This window comes from Pithys albifrons, chromosome 2 (genome assembly GCF_047495875.1).
Source record: "Pithys albifrons albifrons isolate INPA30051 chromosome 2, PitAlb_v1, whole genome shotgun sequence".
Lineage (NCBI taxonomy): Eukaryota > Metazoa > Chordata > Aves > Passeriformes > Thamnophilidae > Pithys > Pithys albifrons.
The window spans coordinates 117320210-117341455 of NC_092459.1; the positions used below are offsets into that span (position 1 = coordinate 117320210).

The following is a 21246-nucleotide window of genomic DNA, read 5'->3' on the forward strand; positions in this document are numbered from 1 at the left end:
GGGACTGTCTGGATGGGGCAGCTCTGCGGGGATGGGGGGACTGTCTGCACGGGCAGCTCTACAGGGATGGGATGGGTGCTGTGAGTGCTCTGGGTGCTGCTGAGCCCTGCTAGCAGGATCCAGCGCTCTGAGCCCACACATAAACCCTCTCTTTGAACATTATCTCATATACAACATCCAGCATAAACATGAGGATATTATCCCACCTTTCCTTATCCCCCAGCGACCCAAACCTTCCTCATTTTGGATTCTGCAGCAACCATGGAATTAAAACAATTTTAATTTCAGTCACGTCAATTCACCATGAGACAGTGAATGCTTGTGGCTTTTTATTTGGTACTGTCATCCTTTGGAATCCTATTCCAAGGAACACATTTCCTCGCCTGTCTTCTGCTTTTCCTAAAGCAGAATTTGTATTGTCACGGTCAGTCGAGCGTGGTTGCTGCGTGTTGCTGGCGATAAGGCACCCACCGCTTTATGGTGTCCCCCTCGGGAGCGCAGCCCCACCCTCCGGACCCTCGGCCACAGCCGCGGAGAAGGGGATGCTGCAACCAGAGAACCTTGTCAGGCGGACGGGAGGAGGGGAGTCCACGGTAGACAACCACCCCGGTACCTTTTCCCACACAACACGCCTCACACGGCTGTGCGTGTCGAGCACCGGCCCCGGTCGGACGGAGCCCTTGCGGAGATCCCACGGCGCCCTCACGAACCCAGTGCCAGCCCCGGCGGGCGGAGCCCTCACAGACCCCTCACGGTGCCGGTACCGCCCCCGGGCGGGCGGAGCCCTCACAGCGCCGGCCCTGGGCGGGCGGAGCCCCTACGGCATCCTCACAGAACGCTCACGGTGGCGGTATCTCCCCCGGCGGGCGGAGCCCTCACAGCGTCGGCCCCGGGCGAGCGGAGCCCTTACGATGCCGGTGCCGGTGCCGGCCCCCGGCCCCCGGCGGGCAGAGCTCTCATGGAGCCCCCACGGAGCCCTCACGGAACCGGTGCCGGCCCCCGGCGGGCGGAGCCCTCATAGACCCCTCACGGAGCCGGTACCGCCCCCGGGCGGGCGGAGCCCTCACGGAGCCCTCGCTGAACCCTCACAGTGGCGGTGCCTCCTTCGGCGGGCGGAGCCCTCACAGCGCCGGCCCCGGGCGGGCGGAGCCCTCACGGAGCCCTCGCTGAACCCTTACGGTGCTGGTGCCATTCCCGGACGGGTGGAGCCCTCGCTGAGCCCTCATGGAACCCTCACGGAGCCAGTGCCGGCCTTCGGCGGGCGGAGCCCTCACGAAGCCGATGCAGTCCCTGGGCGGGCAGAGCCCTCACGGTGCCGGTGGCGGTGCCATCCCCGGGCGGGCAGAGCCCTCACGGAGCCCTCACGGTGCCGGTGCCATGCCCGTGCGGGCAGAGCCCTCAAAGAGCCCTCACGGTGCCGGTGCCATCCCCGGGCGGGCAGAGCCCTCAGGGAGCCCTCACGGCGCCGCTCGGAGGCGGGGCCTCGGCGCGCGGGGCATCCCAGTGCCTGCGGCGTTTCCCGCCCTCGGTGCGGGCCGAGCCCGAGGCCCCGCGAGCGTCTCGCGGTTCCCGCACTGGAACCCGCCCCTCGGCCCTTCCCCTGCACAGCAGCGCCCCAAAGCCCCACAGACACCCCCAAAGCCCCACAGACACCCCCAAACCCGTGGGCACCTTGGGTTGGGTGGGGGTTTAGTTGCTTCGCCAGCAACCGCTCCCCAAACACCGGGCTGTGCCCCCGAATTCTGAGCCCCCGAGCGTGAAAGGCACAGCTGGTCTCATTGCAGCGCTTCGGAAAGCTGTGAAATAACACTCCAAATGCCTTGCATTGCACCAAACCCCCTCGGGCTGGGCTGAGCATCTTCCTGCAGCTGCCAAAATAATTGCAATCTCTCTTTTCTGTCACAGTGTGGAAAGCTGTGTTGTCACCCCTTGGATGTGGGTATCTAATGAGGCTTCCACAGAATTAGGAATTTGTCACCGTTTCCCATCCCACTATTGTTCAACGGAATAACTTCCATGTGATCACAGCTCTCCTTTCATGATCTTTTTTGTTAAATTAAAAAATTCATAGGTATGACAAACAGGCTCTTCAGCTACTGGTTTGGAGCCTCAGCTGGTGTGGCTGTCACCCCTGAGAGCAGTGGCAGTCAGGTTGAACTTTGTGTTCAATCCTTTAGGATCCTCAGTTTGAGGAAAAAATTATCTTTATAAATCATTATTTTAGCAATTAACTACACTAGTCATGAACCAACACCCCAATAAAACCTCAGAATAAAACCTTTAAACATGTGGAGCTACACAAGTTCATTCTCACTCATTCTTCTGTCATGTCCACCCTCAACAATTCAGTGAATTTTTTTGTGGTGATTGAATTAATTAATTCAATAAATTAATTTAATGGTGAGGGATTTGTGTTTGTTTTTTTTTTTTCAATTAAAACAAATGCATTATTTACTTTTCCATCAGGAGCTGTCACGTTGCTGCAAATGGTCCTCAGTGCTGTGACCTGCTGTTCAGTGTCACCCCACGGCACGTCCCTCCTGCCCCGCGGGCTCTGCTGTTAGTGCTGCACTTGGGAGGCCTCAGCAGCACAAACACAACCAAGGCTGGGAAGGAAAAACACAGACCAAGACAGAGTGTGAACCTCAGTAAAAAAAAAAGGGCCTTTCTGTTCAACAAAAGAGTTGTCAGAATGTATTTCCAGCTTAACGTAACTCTTGTAAAAGATGAACACCTTAAAATGTACTGAAAAAGTCAATTAAAAGAGACATAAGAATTTGCAATAGCAGCAGCATTTTCCCTCCTGGTTGTGGCAAAGAGCCCCGGGGTGGAACACATCCCATGGTTTTACTGCTTTCTTTGGTATTAAATGGAAGCACCAACTAACACAGCATCTTGTACGAGTAGTACCTGAATGGCAGTCACTGCTCTCTGTCCAAGGGGCCATTCCTTGCTGGTGGGTTTTTTGAGGGTTTTGGGCTTGGTGTTGGGTTTTTTTAATTATTTTTTTTATTTGCCTGTTTAAAGCAAGCCTTGTATAGAAGATGCCAAAAAGCACCAATATCAAATGAGCTCCAATCCTCTGTGATACATCCTGCCCACTCTGTACATATCCAAGAGCTGTGATTAACAATGAACACTGAGGTTTTCCCTCACACAAACATCTGTGTTATGTCCTAGATCTCTGCTCCACAAAGTAGCCTTTGTAACCAGTATTTTTATGGATGAATGTGCAGCAGCTGCACAGAGATGCCATATTAATTAGTATTTCCAAATTGGTACCTCTTATTTGAGCTGCAAATGCTTTTTGAAATTCTATAAAATCCCTGAGACCCTGGGGGGAGGGATCAGAAGCAGGAGCTGTGATCTGGCTCTGTTTGTTTGTTGCCTGGCATTACATTAATCCAATCCTGATTGATGCCTCTCAGTGGTTTTACGATTTAACTACAAAATCATAACAGGGGAATTGGCTCCAAGCTCTTATTCCTTGTGGGCAGGAACACTGATTTGCCTTAATGAAAGACTCAGATCCAGCCAGAAATAGCATTAGGAGGGAAAGAGAAAAGGCAAAATGGAGTCTTTTCCATCCTCAAGCCCATTTCTGAGAGACCAAACACTGGTCTGCCAGAGCCCATCTCTACTGGGACCCTCCCTGTCTTCAACCAGACCTTCCTGGGGGCTGCCTTCCTGCCATCTTTGCATGGGATCTGTGATCAGTTCAAAATGATGACCATCCCTGCAGACAGCCTGGTGTTCCCATGAGCTGCCCTCCTGTCCTGTGCCACACCAGGCTGGTTCTGCTCCTTCCCCTCCTGTGCCGCACCAGGCTGGTGCTGCCCCTTGCCCTCCCATGGACGAGCATCCCATGCCACACCAGTGCCACACCAGGCTGCTCCTCACCCTCCTGTGCCCTGCTGCCATGCTCCACTCGAGTTCCCTCCTACTGCGATGCATCTGAGCCATGTCTAAGTCTTGCCACGGGTTTATATAACTCTTCAGAGAGGTGACTGAGAGTTAAGAGAACTTTGACCGAAGCTCTCCGTTCTCTCAGTGCACAGATAATGCTCACGGAGGTGCTCCAGTGAGAGCGGCTCTGCTGCGGCTCAGCATCTCCCTGGACACAGTGACCTCTCATGGACGCTGCTGGCACTCAGCAGCAAGGGAGCTTTGTCTCATTGGGCATGGGAGGAAAACAAAAGCAGGAGCCAGGGGAGACTCATAACAAAATCTATGTTAGGCCCAGGTAATTTTTATGCTTAAAACCTAATGAGGCACCACAGCGCCTCATCTAACAGTGAAAGAGTATTCTGTACAATCCATCAATTTGGTATACAAAGTAAATTATACCTAGTGGAACAAAGTGCATTCACCCTGTGCTATGATGTGAGTGGAACAAGGTGTGTCCACCCTGTGCTGTGGCTGTGGTGTGAGTGGCTGTGGTGTCCACTCTGTGCTATGGCTGTGCTGTGAGTGGCTGTGGTGTTCCCCACCACCAGGCTGAGCAGCAGGCTGGGCTTAGGGCAGGGGAGGATGGGGCAGGCACTGATGCACAAACCCCTTGTGTTCACCCTGTACACCATGAGTGGGCACCCTGAGGCCAGGCAGCCCTGTGTGCCCATGCCCCCGTGGGGGGGCTGCCCTGTGCCCATGTCCCCAGCAGCAGGACGTGCTGCATTATGACACGCTGCAGAGGTGCCCACACAGGGATGTCAGGGGATATCAGCTGACAGCACACACCACTGCCTGCCCTCCCTCCCTCCTCTGGCACCACCACAACTGCCTGCCCTCCCTCTCTCCCATGGCACCACCACCACTGCCTGCCTTCCCTCCTTCCCCTGGCACCACCACCACTGCCTGCTCTCCTTCTCTCCCATGGCACCACCACAACTGCCCTCCCTCCCTTCCCTGGCACCAGCACACGCTATGGCACCACAGGGTGCCTGCTGAACTGGAGCAAAGCTCCCCTGTCCTGTGCTTTCCATGTGCTATGGCTCTGCCTGGCATACATTTCCCTTTATTCCCCCTGGCCCCATGTGCCGCAGCGTTTAGTCCTGCCCTGGGGGTTGGTTCAAGCCTCACCTCATTTGTATTTTAATCTTGTTTAAAATCCTTGGAAACAAACGCTGAGAATGTTCCAGAACCAGAGCATCCATCAATTGCTGTCGCAGAGAAAAACGCTCGACAGGGGATAAATGACATTGAGCAGTAGGAGGGAAATAAATCAGAGCACTGACTCCTCAAGCAGGCCCTGCACAGCCCCAGCCTGGGACACCTCCAACCCCAAGGCAGTGAGAACACGGTGCTTTCTTACCTGAGTTTTGCTCTGCTTGGCCTCCAAGTGTAGGGCAGTGCCAGGATGCAGGAGGGCAGCCAAGTCCTCGCTTCGCTCTGCTGTTCCTCCTGCTCAGGCCAGGCAATTCAATTCTTAACATTAGTTACTCTTTTAGCACAGCCTGGTTTTCTGATAATTTTTTTTAAATTATAGGACATTAGGACTAATCTAATATCTGTTCTAACTTACTGTTATCATTCAGCTATGTCTGATTAGTTAAGGCAGCAAAAACCAAAAGAGCCACCAAAAATAGCAAAACTACACCATACCTGCAAGATATTAATTACAAAAGTATATTCTTAAAGATCTTGCATATTTAAAGTCCATACTCAGTGAACTCAAGCATTAAAAAGGAGACCATGGTGAAGGGAAAAACCATCTAAACCAATATTTCCTCAGGACAGAGATTAATCATTCCTTTCTTTTCCTTTACCATCACCATTAATCGTCCTTTTACAGAGTACAGCCCTACCACAGAACACACTGTCTGAGCAGAACAGATGGATTAACAGATTATTTGCATCAGTCTGAAAGAAAACCCTCCCACCAACACATGCTTAATTCCTATAGCTAAGGAGTTCTGGGTTTTGCCCCCACATTGCACTCAATTTGCCAGGACATGGGAAGGACCTCTCAGGAGCAGCTTTCTGAGACCTTCCCTCAGCTTGGAATGTGAAACCAAGAGGGAAAAAGGCAGACTGACCTGACTAAAGGATGGTTCCTCTTCTTAACTATGACAGCAACACAGCTGGGAAGTGGTTGGTCTTAATTGATTAAAGTTTTAAGGTTCAACTTCTGTATTGCTACGTATGTTGAGAGGAAATCTCACAATTTAAGCACAGGTTAGCTTACAAAACCACCTGAAATATAAACTGAGCTACAAACCCTCACCCCTCAGTGGATAACTGTGTCAGGGCCATGGTTGCTGGTGCAGTCTGGGAGGTGACACAGCCACCTGGGACAGGCACCACGGGTGCAGTGACAGCTGCTCCCATGGCAGTCCCCTTCTCCTTGCCCCGCTGTTCTCCAGCAGTCCCTCCCTTCCCATGATCCAGGAGATCCCTGTTCTCCTTCTCCCCGCCCTGGCACACGGGCTGTGCCCACTGACCTGCCTGCTCTGCCTGGCCATGTCCAGAGGCTGCTCCTGGCTCGGCCCCTCTCTCTGCAGGAACTGCTCCCTTACACTTCAAGGCTGACCAGGACTCACTCCTGATCCTCAGCAACTTCCAGGCAGGTCCTAAGCAGAAAGCACTTTTATTCAAGGCATTTTTGGGAACAAGTTTCAGTGAGAGGCAAGACAAACAAGAGAACAGCTCTGCAGGCACGTTCACCCCAGGCACTCCAGAAACACACACCACAGGCCACTGAGGTGGATCTGCACAATGCTCAGGGCACCAGCTCAATTAAGTGACACATACTTAAGGCATCCACAACTCTGTGCACTTTAATCAACTAAGAACAATGTTTCGTAGCCTCTAATAATGTTGCACCTCAGCTTTTTCTATTGTATTAAACTTTACATTTACAATACTAGCAGTGTTAGTCTACATTTCACTAATAATTAGATGAAACAATGCAACATTACAGAGTAAAAACCCATGTGCATGAATATTCCATTATTTAACAACCAAAACCTTTGGAAAACAAGAAAAACCCAGAGAACACTGTACAGTCCATGAAAAGAATTCAGACACTGTGTACTGGGCACATGTTCAGGAACAGGTCCCTTGGAAACACTTTAGTTTGCAGTCTGTCTGCTTTCCACCTAAAATTATGTTTGAATGTATTGTAATGATTACAAACCCAGGTTCCTTACATTTCACTGATTTTAAAACATGGCATGGAGCTTCTCAAAGTTATTTCTCTTAGATGGTTTCCTGGGTGGCCTCCAAGGTAAGGAAAGGACTTAATTAAGCACTTGAGCAACAGGTGGGTACAGCCTTGGAGAACAGCACTGGCTCCAAACGATGTGCTTTGGCTGCCAACTTTTACCTGGAGCTTTACCTCAGCCAGGTAAATGTCCAGGTAACTCCATGGCCCCAGGCCCTGCTTATGCTTTACTTCCATCCATTCTGCTGGATTTACTCCTCACAAACAGTGTCTACGTCCAAATATTTTACAAAATATTGATTTAATTCCATTTTCTTTATTTTTTGGCACTTAAATTGGGGAGCAGGGTGAAAGGGAGGGCAGGTGGGAAGTGAAGGAAAGAAAAAAACCAACTATTTCAGAATGAACTTCAGCACAAGAGAATGGAATTACATTTGAAGACATCAGTTTCAGTGCACAGGAGAGATGACATTTTAAAATAACTTTATTTTTGATCCTCTTTCAAAATTATGATTTAACAGAGTCAGAAATGAAATAAGAAACTTACCCAGCATATTTAGTTTTAAAAGCATTTAATGACATCGCATATATTTAACAGATAGGGTAAAAGTCTAGAGGTACAGTTCGATACAACTGAAAGCCAGTTCCAGTACTACTCTTGACTACAGGCCCAGTCATTGAAAGTTCATTCCTATTAAATGTACTTTTTGATTGTGCAGTAAGATGAAAATTTTTCATTACAATAGTTACAGTGACAGAAATGCACACTATGTATCAAAGAGCAAGGTAATGTAGCAAAATTATAACACACAGTGCTGCAGCTGACAAGCAAGTAACCATTTGAGTAACATTACTTTTCCAGTAAATGCTTCAGTTCCACTTTTACACTTATCGATGATTTTAAAGGGTTTATTATACATCTAGTCTTATTATACTTTGTACTAGAATTATCTGAAACATACAATATAATGTATTTCGGAAAAAAAAAAAAAACAAAAACAAAACCAAAAAACAACCCCAATTTGAAATTACAGCTTATTTCAAACTGTCTCAGCCTGTTTGTCCGTCTGGAACACCAACATGCTCCTGGGCCGTGTTAATAACCAAGCTGCACATCCCTGCACTCTGCCAGAACACAGTGCCCTCCACGGGGTTCGAGCTGCCAGGGGAGGCTCTCGGGGCAAGCCCTCCTGCACAGCCCCAGCTGGGAGGGCTCTGAGCTGCACAAGGTTCCTCGTGTGCACAGGAGGTTCGAAAGCACCGCTGCCTTGCATACCAATAGCACTAGGAGTGGGTTATTTTCCAAGACAGCCTCACAAAATTGAGGAACAGTTTAAATAGTAAGATCTAATCTACATTAACTTCATTAAAAAAAAAAAAAAACAAAAACAAAAACAAACCCCCCAAACCTGGTTCTCCCTCTCCTACAGAAGCTGCCCAATGCACCTCATACGTTTGTAACTTTAGATTCTTTTTTTTTTTGTTGGCTTTTTTTATTTTAAAACGCTCTATAAATAAAAAAATGTCAATCACATTGAGGAACATGAGGCACAGAGAGTAACGTATTGGTTCTGAGCTCGCATGCTGGAATTCCACTGGAACGGTCAGAGAAGTGCAGTGTGTGAGATGGAGTTCACTTCTTTTTCCCAAAAAGGCTGAACCTTTTCTCCTTGTCTTTCTCCTTGTCCTTCTCCCGCTTGCCGGGGCTGGACTCGCTGGTTATTGTGACGCTGGCGGGCAGGGTCTGGGCACGGCTGGAGGCCGGAGTGCTCTGCGTGGTGGGGGACACCTCGATCTTGTCCGACGAGATGGCTGATGTGATGGCCTGGATCCACGTGTTCATCTCCTCCTTCAAGAAGCCCCAAAGGCAGAGAGCTGTTAGAGCCCACATGCCTGCTCTGACCCCTCTGCCAGGGGGAACGGGCACAGGTGGGCAGCGGAGGGAGATGCGGCCCTGATTGTGCCCTGGCTCTGCTCCAGCTGTGCTCCTGCAGACAAGACTCCTACAGCTGTCCCTGAGCCACACACCATCCACATCCCCCCTGCAGCCCCTGGGGTTACAGCACACTCAGCTCACAGCCCACAGGATACCCCGAGCTGGGAGGGACCCGCGGGCATCACCGAGTCCGGCTCTGCAGTGAAGGGCCCACAACAGGCCCTGAGCTCTCAGCAGCTGTTCTGTCCCTGTGCTACAACAGCACAGATGTCACAGCAGCCACAAACCATAAGATAAACACACTTACATCATCTTTGGCTTGGAAGAGGTATTCGTTGCCATCGGTCAATCTGCAAAGGAAACAACACCCGGAGTTTTCGTGGCTCTTGTGCAAACCCAGAGAGCTCTGTGTGCTGCTGGTACAAACCCAGAGAGCTCTGTGTGCTGCTGTCTCGAGCTGCAATGCTGAGCAGCTGCCTCTCCTCACAGGGAAGGCCACAGTCTCCCTTCTCTTGGATTCCTGTGCTGATTTTACTCAGATAGTCTCACTGGAACACACTTAGCAATGTATGCGAAGATATATATTAATTAAACACCAACAGAGTAACACCAGACCATGCACCTGAACAAGCAGAAGGCAGGGGCAGCAGGAGCTGTTACAGCCTTTCTCACCTTTCCTCACAAAACCCAGGCATTTTAACATCTCTTTATGAAATGAAATTAAGTATTAAACAGTAAATAGCAGTGACTGAGTAAAGAAAATATCTACCTGCAAGTACTCGAGGGGCCTGACACACATGAGGGGGCACTGGGAAAAAAGGGCAGCTGGTTCTGCCTGACTTTGGTTTTGGAACAGCACATCCTTACATTAGCAATTCAGAGGGGTTTAAAATAGTCTATAGGATCAATCACATAGCTGCAGGCCTGTCTTTAAGAAAGCTACATTTCCCTAAGTATTTGCTATATATTTCCCTATATATTTTCTGTAAAGCAAATTTTCCCCAGATATGGATTCTAATGCCTTTAGAGGATTCCTGCACCAACATAAAATTAGTTCCCCCACAAAAACCAAACCAAAACACCTTTGTCTTGGAATACATGATTGAGCAGTTCATGAAGTCAGTCTCCTCTCACAGGACTACCTCACAGCTTTGTAAAGATAAAATATTTTGAAGATGCATTTAATTGAAGATTGTTCGGCAAAATGAACAATTTCACAAGGAAAAGGCCCTTTTTTTAACCTTTGAGCCAGAGTGAACATACTTCAGAGTGAAATGGTCTGTCACTGCATGTTGTGGACCTGAAAACGTGAGAGATGTCTTCAGCAGCCTCCTAAATTCATGCTGAAACAATTAAACAAGAGGCCTGATTTTGAAAAGAGCAGAACCACAAGCATCCTTCTCAAGCAGTTCCAGAGGGAGCAGCTGAGGAGCTGTGAAAGGCACTGTGAGACTCAGGCTCCCAACTTCAGGCACCTGCACCTGGTCTGGCCCCAGAGTGCCCTGCTCACTGTGGCACTGTCTCGTGGCACTCCCTTTGATGGCCAGACCTGTGTCAGCGCTGGGAAGAGCTCGCTCAGAAAAGCAGGTGCAGTAAACAGCTATGCCCAGTTCCCAGGCTGGACCCACACAGCAAACACCCCCCTGTTTCCCAGGGCCAGCCTGAGGCCCAGCTCACCTGAGCTTGAACACATGCTTCTTCTTCTTGTAGTCGACGGCCACTTCGCAGAGCGCGTCCTTGAGGCTGACGGGGATCTCGTTGTGGTAGGGGATGCCAGAGGCAGCAGCTTTGGAGTCCTTGTAGAAGCCCATCTCTTGGTTGTTGATGACACAGTACACATTATGCCATGACCTTGGGGACAGGGCAAGGAACAGGAGCAGGATCAGTGCAGTGCTCTCACTTGCACAAGACGAGTAACCAAACCCAAGGGTTTCTGTGGGGCAGTGCAGACTGGATCAGTGTGAGGATGGGAACACAGCACATGCTGTCCCACAAACCACACACTAGGAATCCTCTCGTGGAAGCACAGCTTTGGGACACAAGCACTGGTGCTGAGCCAAATGGAACAGAAACCTCCAGAGCTCCCTGTGAGAGCACATCAGGGTGTCCTCACTGTGGGAGGACTGCTGGGCACACTGGGCACTTTGCACTCTTGGGAGGGAAACTGACTGACCTTTTAATGGCAAAGCTCTGCTGTAGGAGGAATCCTCACTGTGCTGCAAACTGATGAATGAACTGGGCGTGAAATCCCTGACTGACACAAATACTCTTAGTGGCATCATGTGCCTCATTCCTTAATAGAGCTGTGAAAATTAACAATCACTAGAAATGAGAGCACCCAGAGACTGGAACTGGTGGCTGTCACTGCCTCCAAGGCACTCTCTGGTGTAAACAACTCTAGTGGAACAAAACTACTGGAGTACTGTGCTCAGCTGTGATCTCAGCTCTGCCGAGTGCTTCGGCTCCCACCAAATCCCACAGATGTTGCTGTAGCTCAGCACTTGCTGTGAACATTTTCCTTGCCAGCCAAATCAGCACCCTGGTTTCAAGAGCTCGCTCAGGTCGTGAAGGACCCCAGTCTGCTTTTCCAGTGCAGACCAACCTCAAAGCTCTGCCTGTTTGAGACCTGTGGGGTCCTTGGGAAAGGAATGGCCTATGGCACATGAGCATCTTCTGCTCATGCTGAACAGATCCCAGAGTAGGTGGGAAGTGGTAATGTGCAAACTGAAGATGTCAGAAGAACATGAACATTTCTAGTCTCACACCTACGTGGTTTTCTTTCCTGCAGTAACATACAACTTGAGAGATCTGGAATCCAATCCCACCATTGCCACAAATCCATCCTGTGCAGTGGGAAAGTCGTGCTGTCTCTGTGCCTCAGTTCTCCACCCTCCAAATACGGCTCACACTGCCTTTCCTACCAGGTGTCTTTAGCCTGCAGCTTCCCCACACACACTGCAGCCCTGCAGCCAGTCCCCAGGGCAGCAGGGCTGGGAGTTGTGAGAGGACACAGCAACAGGGCTGGGAGTTGTGAGAGGACACAGCAGCAGGACTGGGAGCTGTGAGAGGACACAGCAACAGGGCTGGGAGCTGTGAGAGGACACAGCAACAGGGCTGGGAGCTGTGAGGGCACAGCAGCAGGACTGGGAGCTGTGAGAGGGCACAGCAGCAGGACTGGGAGCTGTGAGAGGGCACAGCAGCAGAACTGGGAGCTGTGAGAGGGCACAGCAACAGGGCTGGGAGCTGTGAGAGGATATAGCAACAGAGTTGGGAGCTGTGAGAGGGATATAGCAACAGGGTTGGAAGCTGTGAGAGGACATTGCAACAGGGTTGGGAGCTGTGAGGACACAGCAACAGGGCTGGGAGCTGTGAGAGGACACAGCAGCAGGGCTGGACTCAACAGTGTGACACGTGGGTCAGACCCCTTGGCTGCACTGGGCTCTGTACCTGCTGGAGGCTTTCTTGCTGTGTGTCTCCCACTCATGCTTGCGGTGCAGGAAGCCCTCCATCTGAGCTGAGGGGATCTCCTGGGTTTTGGCTGGCAGGGTAGCAGCAGTCTGGGCCTGAACGGCGCTCTTGGCTTTGCGATCTGACGTCGGGGAAGGAACTGGACTGGACTCTTTGGAACTTGTCCTCTGTTCTGCAGCTCCGTTGACCATTTCGGTTGTTTCTGCAGTTTCTGCCACCTAGGAACAGTGGAGAACATGCTCAGCCTGAGCTCCCAGCTTGGGGCACCCTGCAGCTAATCTGTCTCCCTGCACAACGTGGCTGTGTATAAACTTTGCCTGGAAAATGACACAGGCCAGTAAGTTCTCTCTTGCACTCCATGGAGACACAGGAGGCCAAGGAAATTAGAAGGTAGGAATGGATTAGTACCCATTTTATAGGTGGAGAGAAGGGAAAATAAGAGCAGCTGAACAACCAGTGTGAATTTTACTGTGCTTTGCTCTGCTGGTCAATTCATATTGTTTAATATATTGTTATTCCTGAAATGAGAGCATTCAGTTCTGTTGCTAAGTACTCCAATGTTTGGAACAGTAACAATCACACTTTCTGCAGACCTAGAGGAACAGTAGAAGTTATACACATCAGCCACCTTAGATACATTTATGGCATTACTGGGATATTAAAGGTCCATAAAAGGTATTAACTATGAGTCAGCAGAGAAAGATGTCACAATAGCCCAGGAGCATTTACAAAAATGTGTGCAATTCACTTGTTTCTGTAAAAGCTCCTTTCCCACTTTCCCCGTTCCCCTAGTGACACAACAAAATCAAAACATGCAGAAATTAGAGAGATTACACCATGCATTTCATCTCCACCATTCCAGTTAGGAGATTGGATCATAAAGACAAGGGAATGAGGTCACGTGTCAATTGTGGAGTCTGTTCCAGACTGGCGTTATTAGGAGGTTGGATTTTGGTTAAAGGAGCTGAAAACCACCACAGTCACACAGCATCACACAGCTATTTACCCCCAAACACAGACAGAACCAAGGCCTTGCCCATCACTTGCTTTGTTGGTCGCGGTGCCTGTCGCACGGGCAGCGATACCCAGAGAGCAGCCGGGGCTCCAGCAGCTCTCACTGCTCAGGCTGTCGACGTCTTCAGGAGCCATTCATCCAAAAATCATTTAAATTGGAATCCTAATGGCTATAAGCTTTTGAAATGCAGCTTGGTCCCAGGTTTTTTTTCCTGCACCATTACTTTGACATGTAGAGCTGTTGGTAGCAGCTCAGGAGTTACACAACCAGTGTGTAGTATTATTATTAGCAAGTTACTAAAGCTCAGTGCTGCTAATACTCTAGTAGATTACAAACATTCTGGACTGGTTTTATGCAGACAAGCAGGTTTTTGTGAATGGCACAATAATAAGACATTCCCACTTCTGCACATGGCCTGGACAACTCAAAAGCAGCCAAATTATTATGCAACAAACTCAGTTTTGCAACTGTTTGCTGTAACTTCCTATACCTGCCCAGTACCTGTTCTTGTACCTCACACACCCACCTGGGAAGATCTGAGGGTCAGCTTACTCTGACATGGGAAGGATTGTTTTTAGGCAACCTAAACCTCCGTAACCCAAACACTACACCCTGAGAGTCCCAGCTCACACTGCACTGCTTTACTCTGCCTCTAAAGACATGTTAGCCTGACACTGCTCCTTCACAATCAGGATCACTCTAAGCCACCAAACCTCATTGCTTGTACGCAAATCTCAAAATGTACCAAAAATGTTGGATTAAAGTGGGGGAGAGGGTAAAATAAAAGATTATCTGAGCACTGCCAGCACATGGGTATTGGAATGAACAAGTTGGGAGTCACTCCTGGAAGCTCAACTAACCAGGATGGCCATCAGAGCCCCTTCAGGGGTGACAAGAGCCCCTGGCACCGTTCCTGCCTCCCAGACTCTGCCCTCCCACTGGCTGGAGCCCCGTCTGAGGGAGCTGGCACCTGTCACCAGCACTGAGGATGGCACAGACCACAGTGACTCGTCTCCACCAGGAGATAACTCCCCAGAACTGCCTGTGGCCTGCCCTGGCACCGAGAGCACCGTGTTCGCCGGGGCGGTGGCACCAAGATGTGAGGATGGCACTGCCCTGAGGATACCTGCAAGCACTGCCCGGAGGCACAACACACCAGCTCACACCAGCAGCCACTGCACAGCTACTCGATGTGTTTCCCAGGAAATAACATGGAATTCAGTGCTGCAGTCTGCACCCTGTGCCTTTAAACAGCAGCTGCCAGCTCCCATCACACCACCAGGCCTGCAATTCTGCATCCAGCTCTACTGGTTGTCAAAGGGCTAAGAAAAGCTTTCCTGCTGCTCTGTCAGGTTTTATTTCCTTGGCACATGTTATCTACAATTAACAGAGAACAAGCAAAATAAATGGGGATCATGAACAGCTCTGCAAGGATGTGACACAAACGTGGAGAGAGAAGAGGAGTGGCAGGGATGGCGATGGGAACATGCACCGGGCAGCGGAGCCAGGGCCCAGGGACAGACACCACCACACAGTTACAGCTCAGGGCTCTCCAGGGACTGACTGGGGTTAGTGGGCAGTGCTTTAGTGGCCACTCTGCAGAGACGTACAGCAGGGGTGTGACATGCAACAGGACAGCTGGTGACAACGACAGGAGACACCCCTTAGGTTTCCACAGTGCTTGAAGCAACATTATGTTCAGTTCATCAACTCAAGGCTCTGCAGCACAGCTTAAAAAACAGAGATGGATTTGCCTGTTCCAGATGCAAACAGATGACGGGTTGTTCTGGCAAAAGGACCTCTCTAATGCATTAAGCCAGTCCCACAGGCTGTAATAAATAGGTGAAATCTTACAATTCTAGTGCCTAAAATTATAACCTTAACCAATGACAATAATTTTTCCTCATCACAGAAGTGGGATTTTTATATAAGTGTACTAATACAGTTTAAAAAGTCCATCTATAAATCACTCCTGTGTACTAATTTGTAGCCAGAACACGTGTGAAGGCTTCGTGGATGGTGGAGTCTGCAGCTGTACTGCCCTGAGAATGGCACACCTGACAGGCACAGGGAGCAGCACTGGTGTGGCAGCCACCAGAGCATCCCCATACAGTCCTAGGGAACTTTTACAAGCATTAAGAAGCTATATGTTGTTATCCTGACAAAAGAAAAAAACATGCATCATGAAGTGAAAAGACAAAAGTACAATTGCTGAAGCACATCCTTTCCATCCCCGTTCTCACACCACAAGCTCAGCCCATCCAGAACCATCCAGAACCATCCAGCTGCACTGCTCAGCCTCTGGCAGAGGCCACAGTTCTGAGCAACAGCAGCACATCTGCCCCTCACACCAGGGCTGGCACATCTGCCCCTCACACCAGGGCTGGCACAGCTGGGCACACCTGAGCTATTCCAACACAGGACTCAACAAACTGAGCTAAAAAGTCCTCATGAAAGACTGGAGTGCAGATGGCAAAGATGAACGTGGAAATGCATTATGTATCATGGTAATAAAATAAAAAAAAAGCAACCAGGTGATGTATAAGGGTCTGGTAAGTAAGAAGATGGTGGTCTGGGACTTGCTTACAGGTCCCTCACATTCCCTGCCACAACTGTAGAGAATTTATAAGCATTAGAATGTACAACAGCTCACTTGTAATTGAGTATTAGAGATGAACCAAAAGGCTTTATTTCAAGAAAGAGGGAGGTGGAACTGCCTGTCCCCTGTGTGCAGACTCAGACCTAACTGGGAGGGGCCAATGGAAAGATAAACTTGTGCTGAGAGGCATTTCCTGCAGACCCTGGGCTGGGCCCCGTGTTTGCTCTGCAGCACTGGTAGGAGCCCTGATGTCCATGGACCTGAGCCCTCCAGGAGCCCTCCTGCCCAGAAAGGCACCTCAGAGGGACAGGGTCAACAGCAAAGAGGAGGGTCACGTCTCTCACCACTCAAAGCATTAACTGAAACAAGGAGGCTTTGCAGGAAGGGGATGGAGAGAGGAGCCAGGCTCAGCTCCTGTGGTGCATTAACTCCACAGGAATTTCCTGGCATTTTCCTGGCAGGTTTTTAGCAGGCATCCTGACCCCACTGGGGCACCCCCTACCAAGAAGGAACAAGTAGGAGCATTCAGCCTGCATCTAGATAAAAGAAAGAGCTGGCATCTTAGACCAATGTATTTTATTCAGTTTTGAAAGGAAAGCATCACAAACCTCCCCAAGGGGCCACACCCTGATCTCATTTCCCCACTGTCTCTCCAGTGCCTGGACACCAAAAGGCTGCAGTGCCAACTGGACAGGACTGAGGCCAAACAGGGCCCAACTTCAGCAAGATCACAGCCCTTCACGAGGACTAAACCCCAGATAAATCTAGATACTGGTTTTCAATGGTTTATTTCATGTTTATTTGTCTCTGCAGTCAATGAGTCCATTCTGCATGGAATGTTATACAGCTAACCCTAAGGCTTTTGTTTGTGCAGAGTTACACTCCCCCTCCCTCCCAGCCCTTCCTGCCCAGCTCACTTGTGTGGATTATCTTTGGCCTTGTAAATAACTCTCTTGCTAATGCAGCTGATTTAATATCGAATAATGCCGTGCTGAAACCTGTTAGTATAACTCGATGCGTCATACCTGTCAGGTTCTAGTGCTCTTCTTCATTAGGCTGTAATCTCATTAAATCTCAATTACTCATATAAAGGACGATTTAGCTGGAAAATCTTAATACTATTAGCGACATGAAAAACTCACAGTAAATAACATGAAATAAATGTGTCACCTTAAAGCAACTGAGTGTCAGTGGGGAGATTCAAATAACAAAGATTAAAGTGAAGCAAATATATCACCAAGGGCTGCTAATCAAATAAAAGTCAACTGATGGGAAGGAAGAGAAAAGCAGCAGGGAAATCTGAAGCCAAAAGATGAAACCAGTACCAGGAACCCATAGTGGAAAAGGTGTCTTTTGCTGCAAAGGACTCTGTCACAGTCCAGACCACGAGCGGTCATTGGCTGTCCGTCTGCTAATCAAGTTTGTGTAGTTTTGGTAGGTTTGGGAGCGGTAACTAACCCGTGGAGACTCCTGGTCTGACGGCAAACCGTTCTGGGAAACCTGCTCTCCTTTTGTCCCATCCCTGTTGGCACAGAGGGAGAAAAGGAAATTGTATTAGGTTCTTGAAAGCCATCCACTCTTTTCACCAAAATGACATCTTCCTACTGAATATTAATTTTAAGATATTTAAGCAAGTTCCTAAAATCCTCAGGGCTAACTGAATAAATCTAGTGTGAAGTGAGATCAAACCAGCCTTTACTGACAGTTACCTTTCAAATAAGCCTCCTCCTATCACACCAGTAATTTCATAAATGCTAATGTTCCATGGATATGGCTTAAAATCTGTAAGTGATGCCCATCAAAGGAGAAAGCTAAGGTTGTTCAGAGACTGTAGCTCACAGCCCAGGGGGTGTACACCCAGCATTCCCACTGTGAGGCCAGGCACACCTCCGCAGTCACAACACTGTGTCAGGATGGAACACGGGAACATTCCACGTAGCAGTGAATTTGGGGGGCTGGGAAAGGTTCTGCCCCACAACCCACTAAGTCTTCTCCCAGGGGTCATGTTCCAACCCTTCCCAGACCATGTTCAGCCTGAGCACCGTGTGGCAGGGCCCCTGGGGCAGAGCCCAGCTCACCATTGCTGCTGGGAGTCTGCATCCTCTGCCTTGGGCTCCGGGGTGGGCGGCTGCCTCTTGCGCTCCTCTTCCTCCTGCTGCCGACGCACCTCCAGCAGCTCCAGCTGCCAAAGCAAACAGTTTTGTGCACTTAGAAGGACTGCCCATCTTTCAGGGGGATATCTAGAAACTAAAAATAGCTCTGTAATTTTTTCTGAAACATCACTGAAATTACAGTGAGCTGGAATACAATTGGAAGGCATCAGTCTTTGGAAGTATTGGCCATGCCAAGTCTGTGGCACTGAGGCAGAGGCTCAACATGTGACAGCCAGTGGGGCCTGGGCAGCAGCCCACACTGGCCATGGTTATTTTCCAACTTATTCTACTAGAATCAAACCCACACAACAGCTCCAGTTATTAAAACATTAAAAAGTAACATCCACTTGTCTGTCTAACAAGAACAGAAATAAAATGTTCCACATTTGAATCCCTGAAATGAACCATCTCCATAAGACCAGCCTGACTGATGGAGATGCTGAGAAACTCCAGTTCCTCTTGTCTGCAGCTGTGACACTGTGAGTGAAACACTAACTCACTTCACTTTTAGTGTCTAAAGCCAAACTGTTCTCCAAAGATGACAACATGCTCCACAAGCACTAATTACTGACACTGCAGCTGTGCTCAAAATGGGGTTTGGGGTTTTTCCCTTATTGTGACTTTTTAAGGGACAACACAGCCTTGCCCTGGAGCAGTCACAACACAACAAACATTTCTGTCGATGCCCCCTCCCCACTACTGCCATCTTTAGCCAAAAATCATTCCCAGTGTTTGGATCCAGGTCTCTTCACTCAGAATCCCCTTTCCCTTTTAGAGCACAACTGGTATGGCAGAGGGCTGGAGAAAGCTGCTCAGCTCATAACTTTCCTTTCGGATCATCAATTGCAGGCCCAACACAGCTCTTGCTGACTCCTGAGGTCATTGATCATGTAAGTTTTTCCTTGCAGGTAGTTCAGTTCAAATAACCACAGTTAGTATGGCTGGGGACATGCACTCAGGCACTGTGGGGCTGGCTGAGGTTGAGCAAAGGATCCCCAAGCAGAGCTGAGGTGGGTGATCGCACCGGGGCAGGCAGTACAGGCTGTGGCACTCACCGTGGTGAGCCGCTCCAGCGCGGCAAAGCGCTCGTCCCAGGTGGCTGCCGACTTCTCGAAGGCCTCGTGCCGCTTGATCAGCTTCTCCACCTCGTCCACGCTCTGGCCGATCTCCCGGCTGGACAGGTAGGGCTCCTGGCCCAGCAGCCACGCCTCGGCCACGCTGGCATCCCTGGAGAACTGGTGCACCTCCAGGACTGGGAAACAGGGAACAGCCGTCAGCACCATTCACACCATGAACTCATCAGGCAGCTCTTGCGTTTACTGGCACACAGCTCAGGAACAAAGGACGTGTACTTGGCTAAGTATTGCCCTTAACTAAGGTCAATGGAATGGATCACTGAAAGCACAGAAAATTCTCCTGTTGGCTTTGCTCTGAGGAAAAGTGCAAGTTAATGCTCACCTTCATTTCTTCTATCTCATTTTGCAGGTTCAGGGGAGGGTTTTTGTTCTAGTCTGCTGTAACCTGCTAACTTCAGCACAGGAAGCCTTCTCCCCCAGGCTGCCCTGTGTAGGGAACAGCTGGACAGGAGCTGCAGTTCTCCTCAGCAAACAGTACTTCTGTACCTCAGATGCTTCTCTACAGTGCTACAGTTGCCTATTTCCCCTGCCCGTATTAGGAGTATCAGAACTGGGCTGCTGGCGGTACAAAGCTTGCTAAATGTTGCAGTGTTTCCAGGTTCCCCTTTGCCAGAGAAGGGCCCACCCACACTGCCCCTGCAGGAACTGCAGGCAGGGTACATGCAGGAGCAGCAGGACTTTACTGCTTCCTGTTTTCCAATAGTGCATCCTCTTAGAAATCCTGTCGGAATGTGACACCTGCCAAACAGGTGAAGCTATTGCACCGAGCTCCAACTGGGACCACACAGGGCAAGGCCTTTGGTGCAGTGTCCTGGTTTCCAACGCTCCAGTATTAACAACCAACAGGTGTGAGCCTTACAGCTATCCCAGCACATTCCAAGCACTGGAATGCAAAGATAAGGAGCTGCAGGGTTTTTTCAACACTCAGAAAGACACAGTGAGGACAGTCAGATATGGCCCAGCCCAAAAGAGATCCAAGGATGTCCTTACTCAGTCTCAGCCACTCCCATCTGTCTTCCCACTTGTCAATCATTTCTTTTCTCTTTTCAGTCAGCTGCAGCAGCTTTTCCTTGATCTGGATGGGAGAGGAGAGGGCAGGACTGTTACACAAGCACCAAAAACCAGCTCACCCCCACACACTGTGCAGCCAATGGCACTGACAGACACACTGTGAGTTTGTCAGGAAGTGACTTCAACAGGGAAACAACAGCTGCTTTTCTCTTCCAAGTATAAATAAATATGACATTTGCATCAAAATATCACATTTGCATAAGCATTCTGTGTCTGTTAAAAACTACAGCAACAAGAACATTTGTTAAAAAGGGTGCAATGGGCAAACAAATGTGAACAGTGCAATCGTGGATTGTATCTTCTGCCCTTTCTACAGCAAACAATGTACAATGTGGACCCAGCTCAGGTCTGTTCTAGAACTGCTTCCCTCCCTGAGTGGGCAGTGCCTCACCATGTTTGGTTTTCCCTCTTCTCCCAAAGGGAGGCAGGAGATACAGAGGTTAAGCCTCTGTTCTCTGGCCTGAACACATCAGAAAATAAATCAAGGCCTTAAGCACTTGGATATGGTTTTCTTTGAATGTTCCCCAGATTCACTCCTTGCACAACCAACTTTTCCTGCTCCTTCCCCTCTCCACAGCATTCCAGTTCCCCTGTACAAAGGCCAGCCTGTCTCACAGCTGGCCTTTCCCAAGGAAGCCACATCTCCACCCCAGAGCTTCCCCTCTGCAGAACAGAGTACAGCAACTTCCTTGCATTTCCTGCACTG

The 21246-nt window shown here is 49.5% G+C and overlaps 2 protein-coding genes across 12 annotated transcripts in view; both read right to left on the reverse strand.

The window, feature by feature from the left end:
• EML6 (EMAP like 6) overlaps positions 1 to 915 on the reverse strand; it is an 87202-nt gene extending 86287 nt beyond the window's left edge. For 4 of the 7 annotated variants that reach the window (XM_071582243.1, XM_071582239.1, XM_071582242.1 and 1 more), the window contains exon 1: positions 614 to 909. The gene's annotated coding sequence lies outside the window, so the exon portion shown is untranslated. Of the gene's footprint in view, positions 1 to 613 lie in introns of all 7 variants that reach the window. The other 3 variants (XM_071582241.1, XM_071582244.1, XM_071582245.1) reach the window with 2 other exon arrangements.
• Positions 916 to 7628: 6713 nt separating this feature from the next.
• The window catches only part of SPTBN1 (spectrin beta, non-erythrocytic 1), a 117995-nt gene continuing 104377 nt past the window's right edge, over positions 7629 to 21246 (reverse strand). For all 5 annotated transcript variants that reach the window (XM_071582254.1, XM_071582255.1, XM_071582253.1 and 2 more), the window contains 8 exons: positions 20460 to 20544; positions 19389 to 19585; positions 18259 to 18362; positions 17639 to 17702; positions 12546 to 12784; positions 10776 to 10949; positions 9406 to 9448; positions 7629 to 9011 (listed from right to left, as the gene is read on the reverse strand). In XM_071582254.1, coding sequence (XP_071438355.1) covers positions 8796 to 9011; positions 9406 to 9448; positions 10776 to 10949; positions 12546 to 12784; positions 17639 to 17702; positions 18259 to 18362; positions 19389 to 19585; positions 20460 to 20544 — 1122 coding nt within the window. In that variant the 3' untranslated portion in view covers positions 7629 to 8795. The remainder of the gene's footprint in view (positions 9012 to 9405; positions 9449 to 10775; positions 10950 to 12545; positions 12785 to 17638; positions 17703 to 18258; positions 18363 to 19388; positions 19586 to 20459; positions 20545 to 21246) is intronic.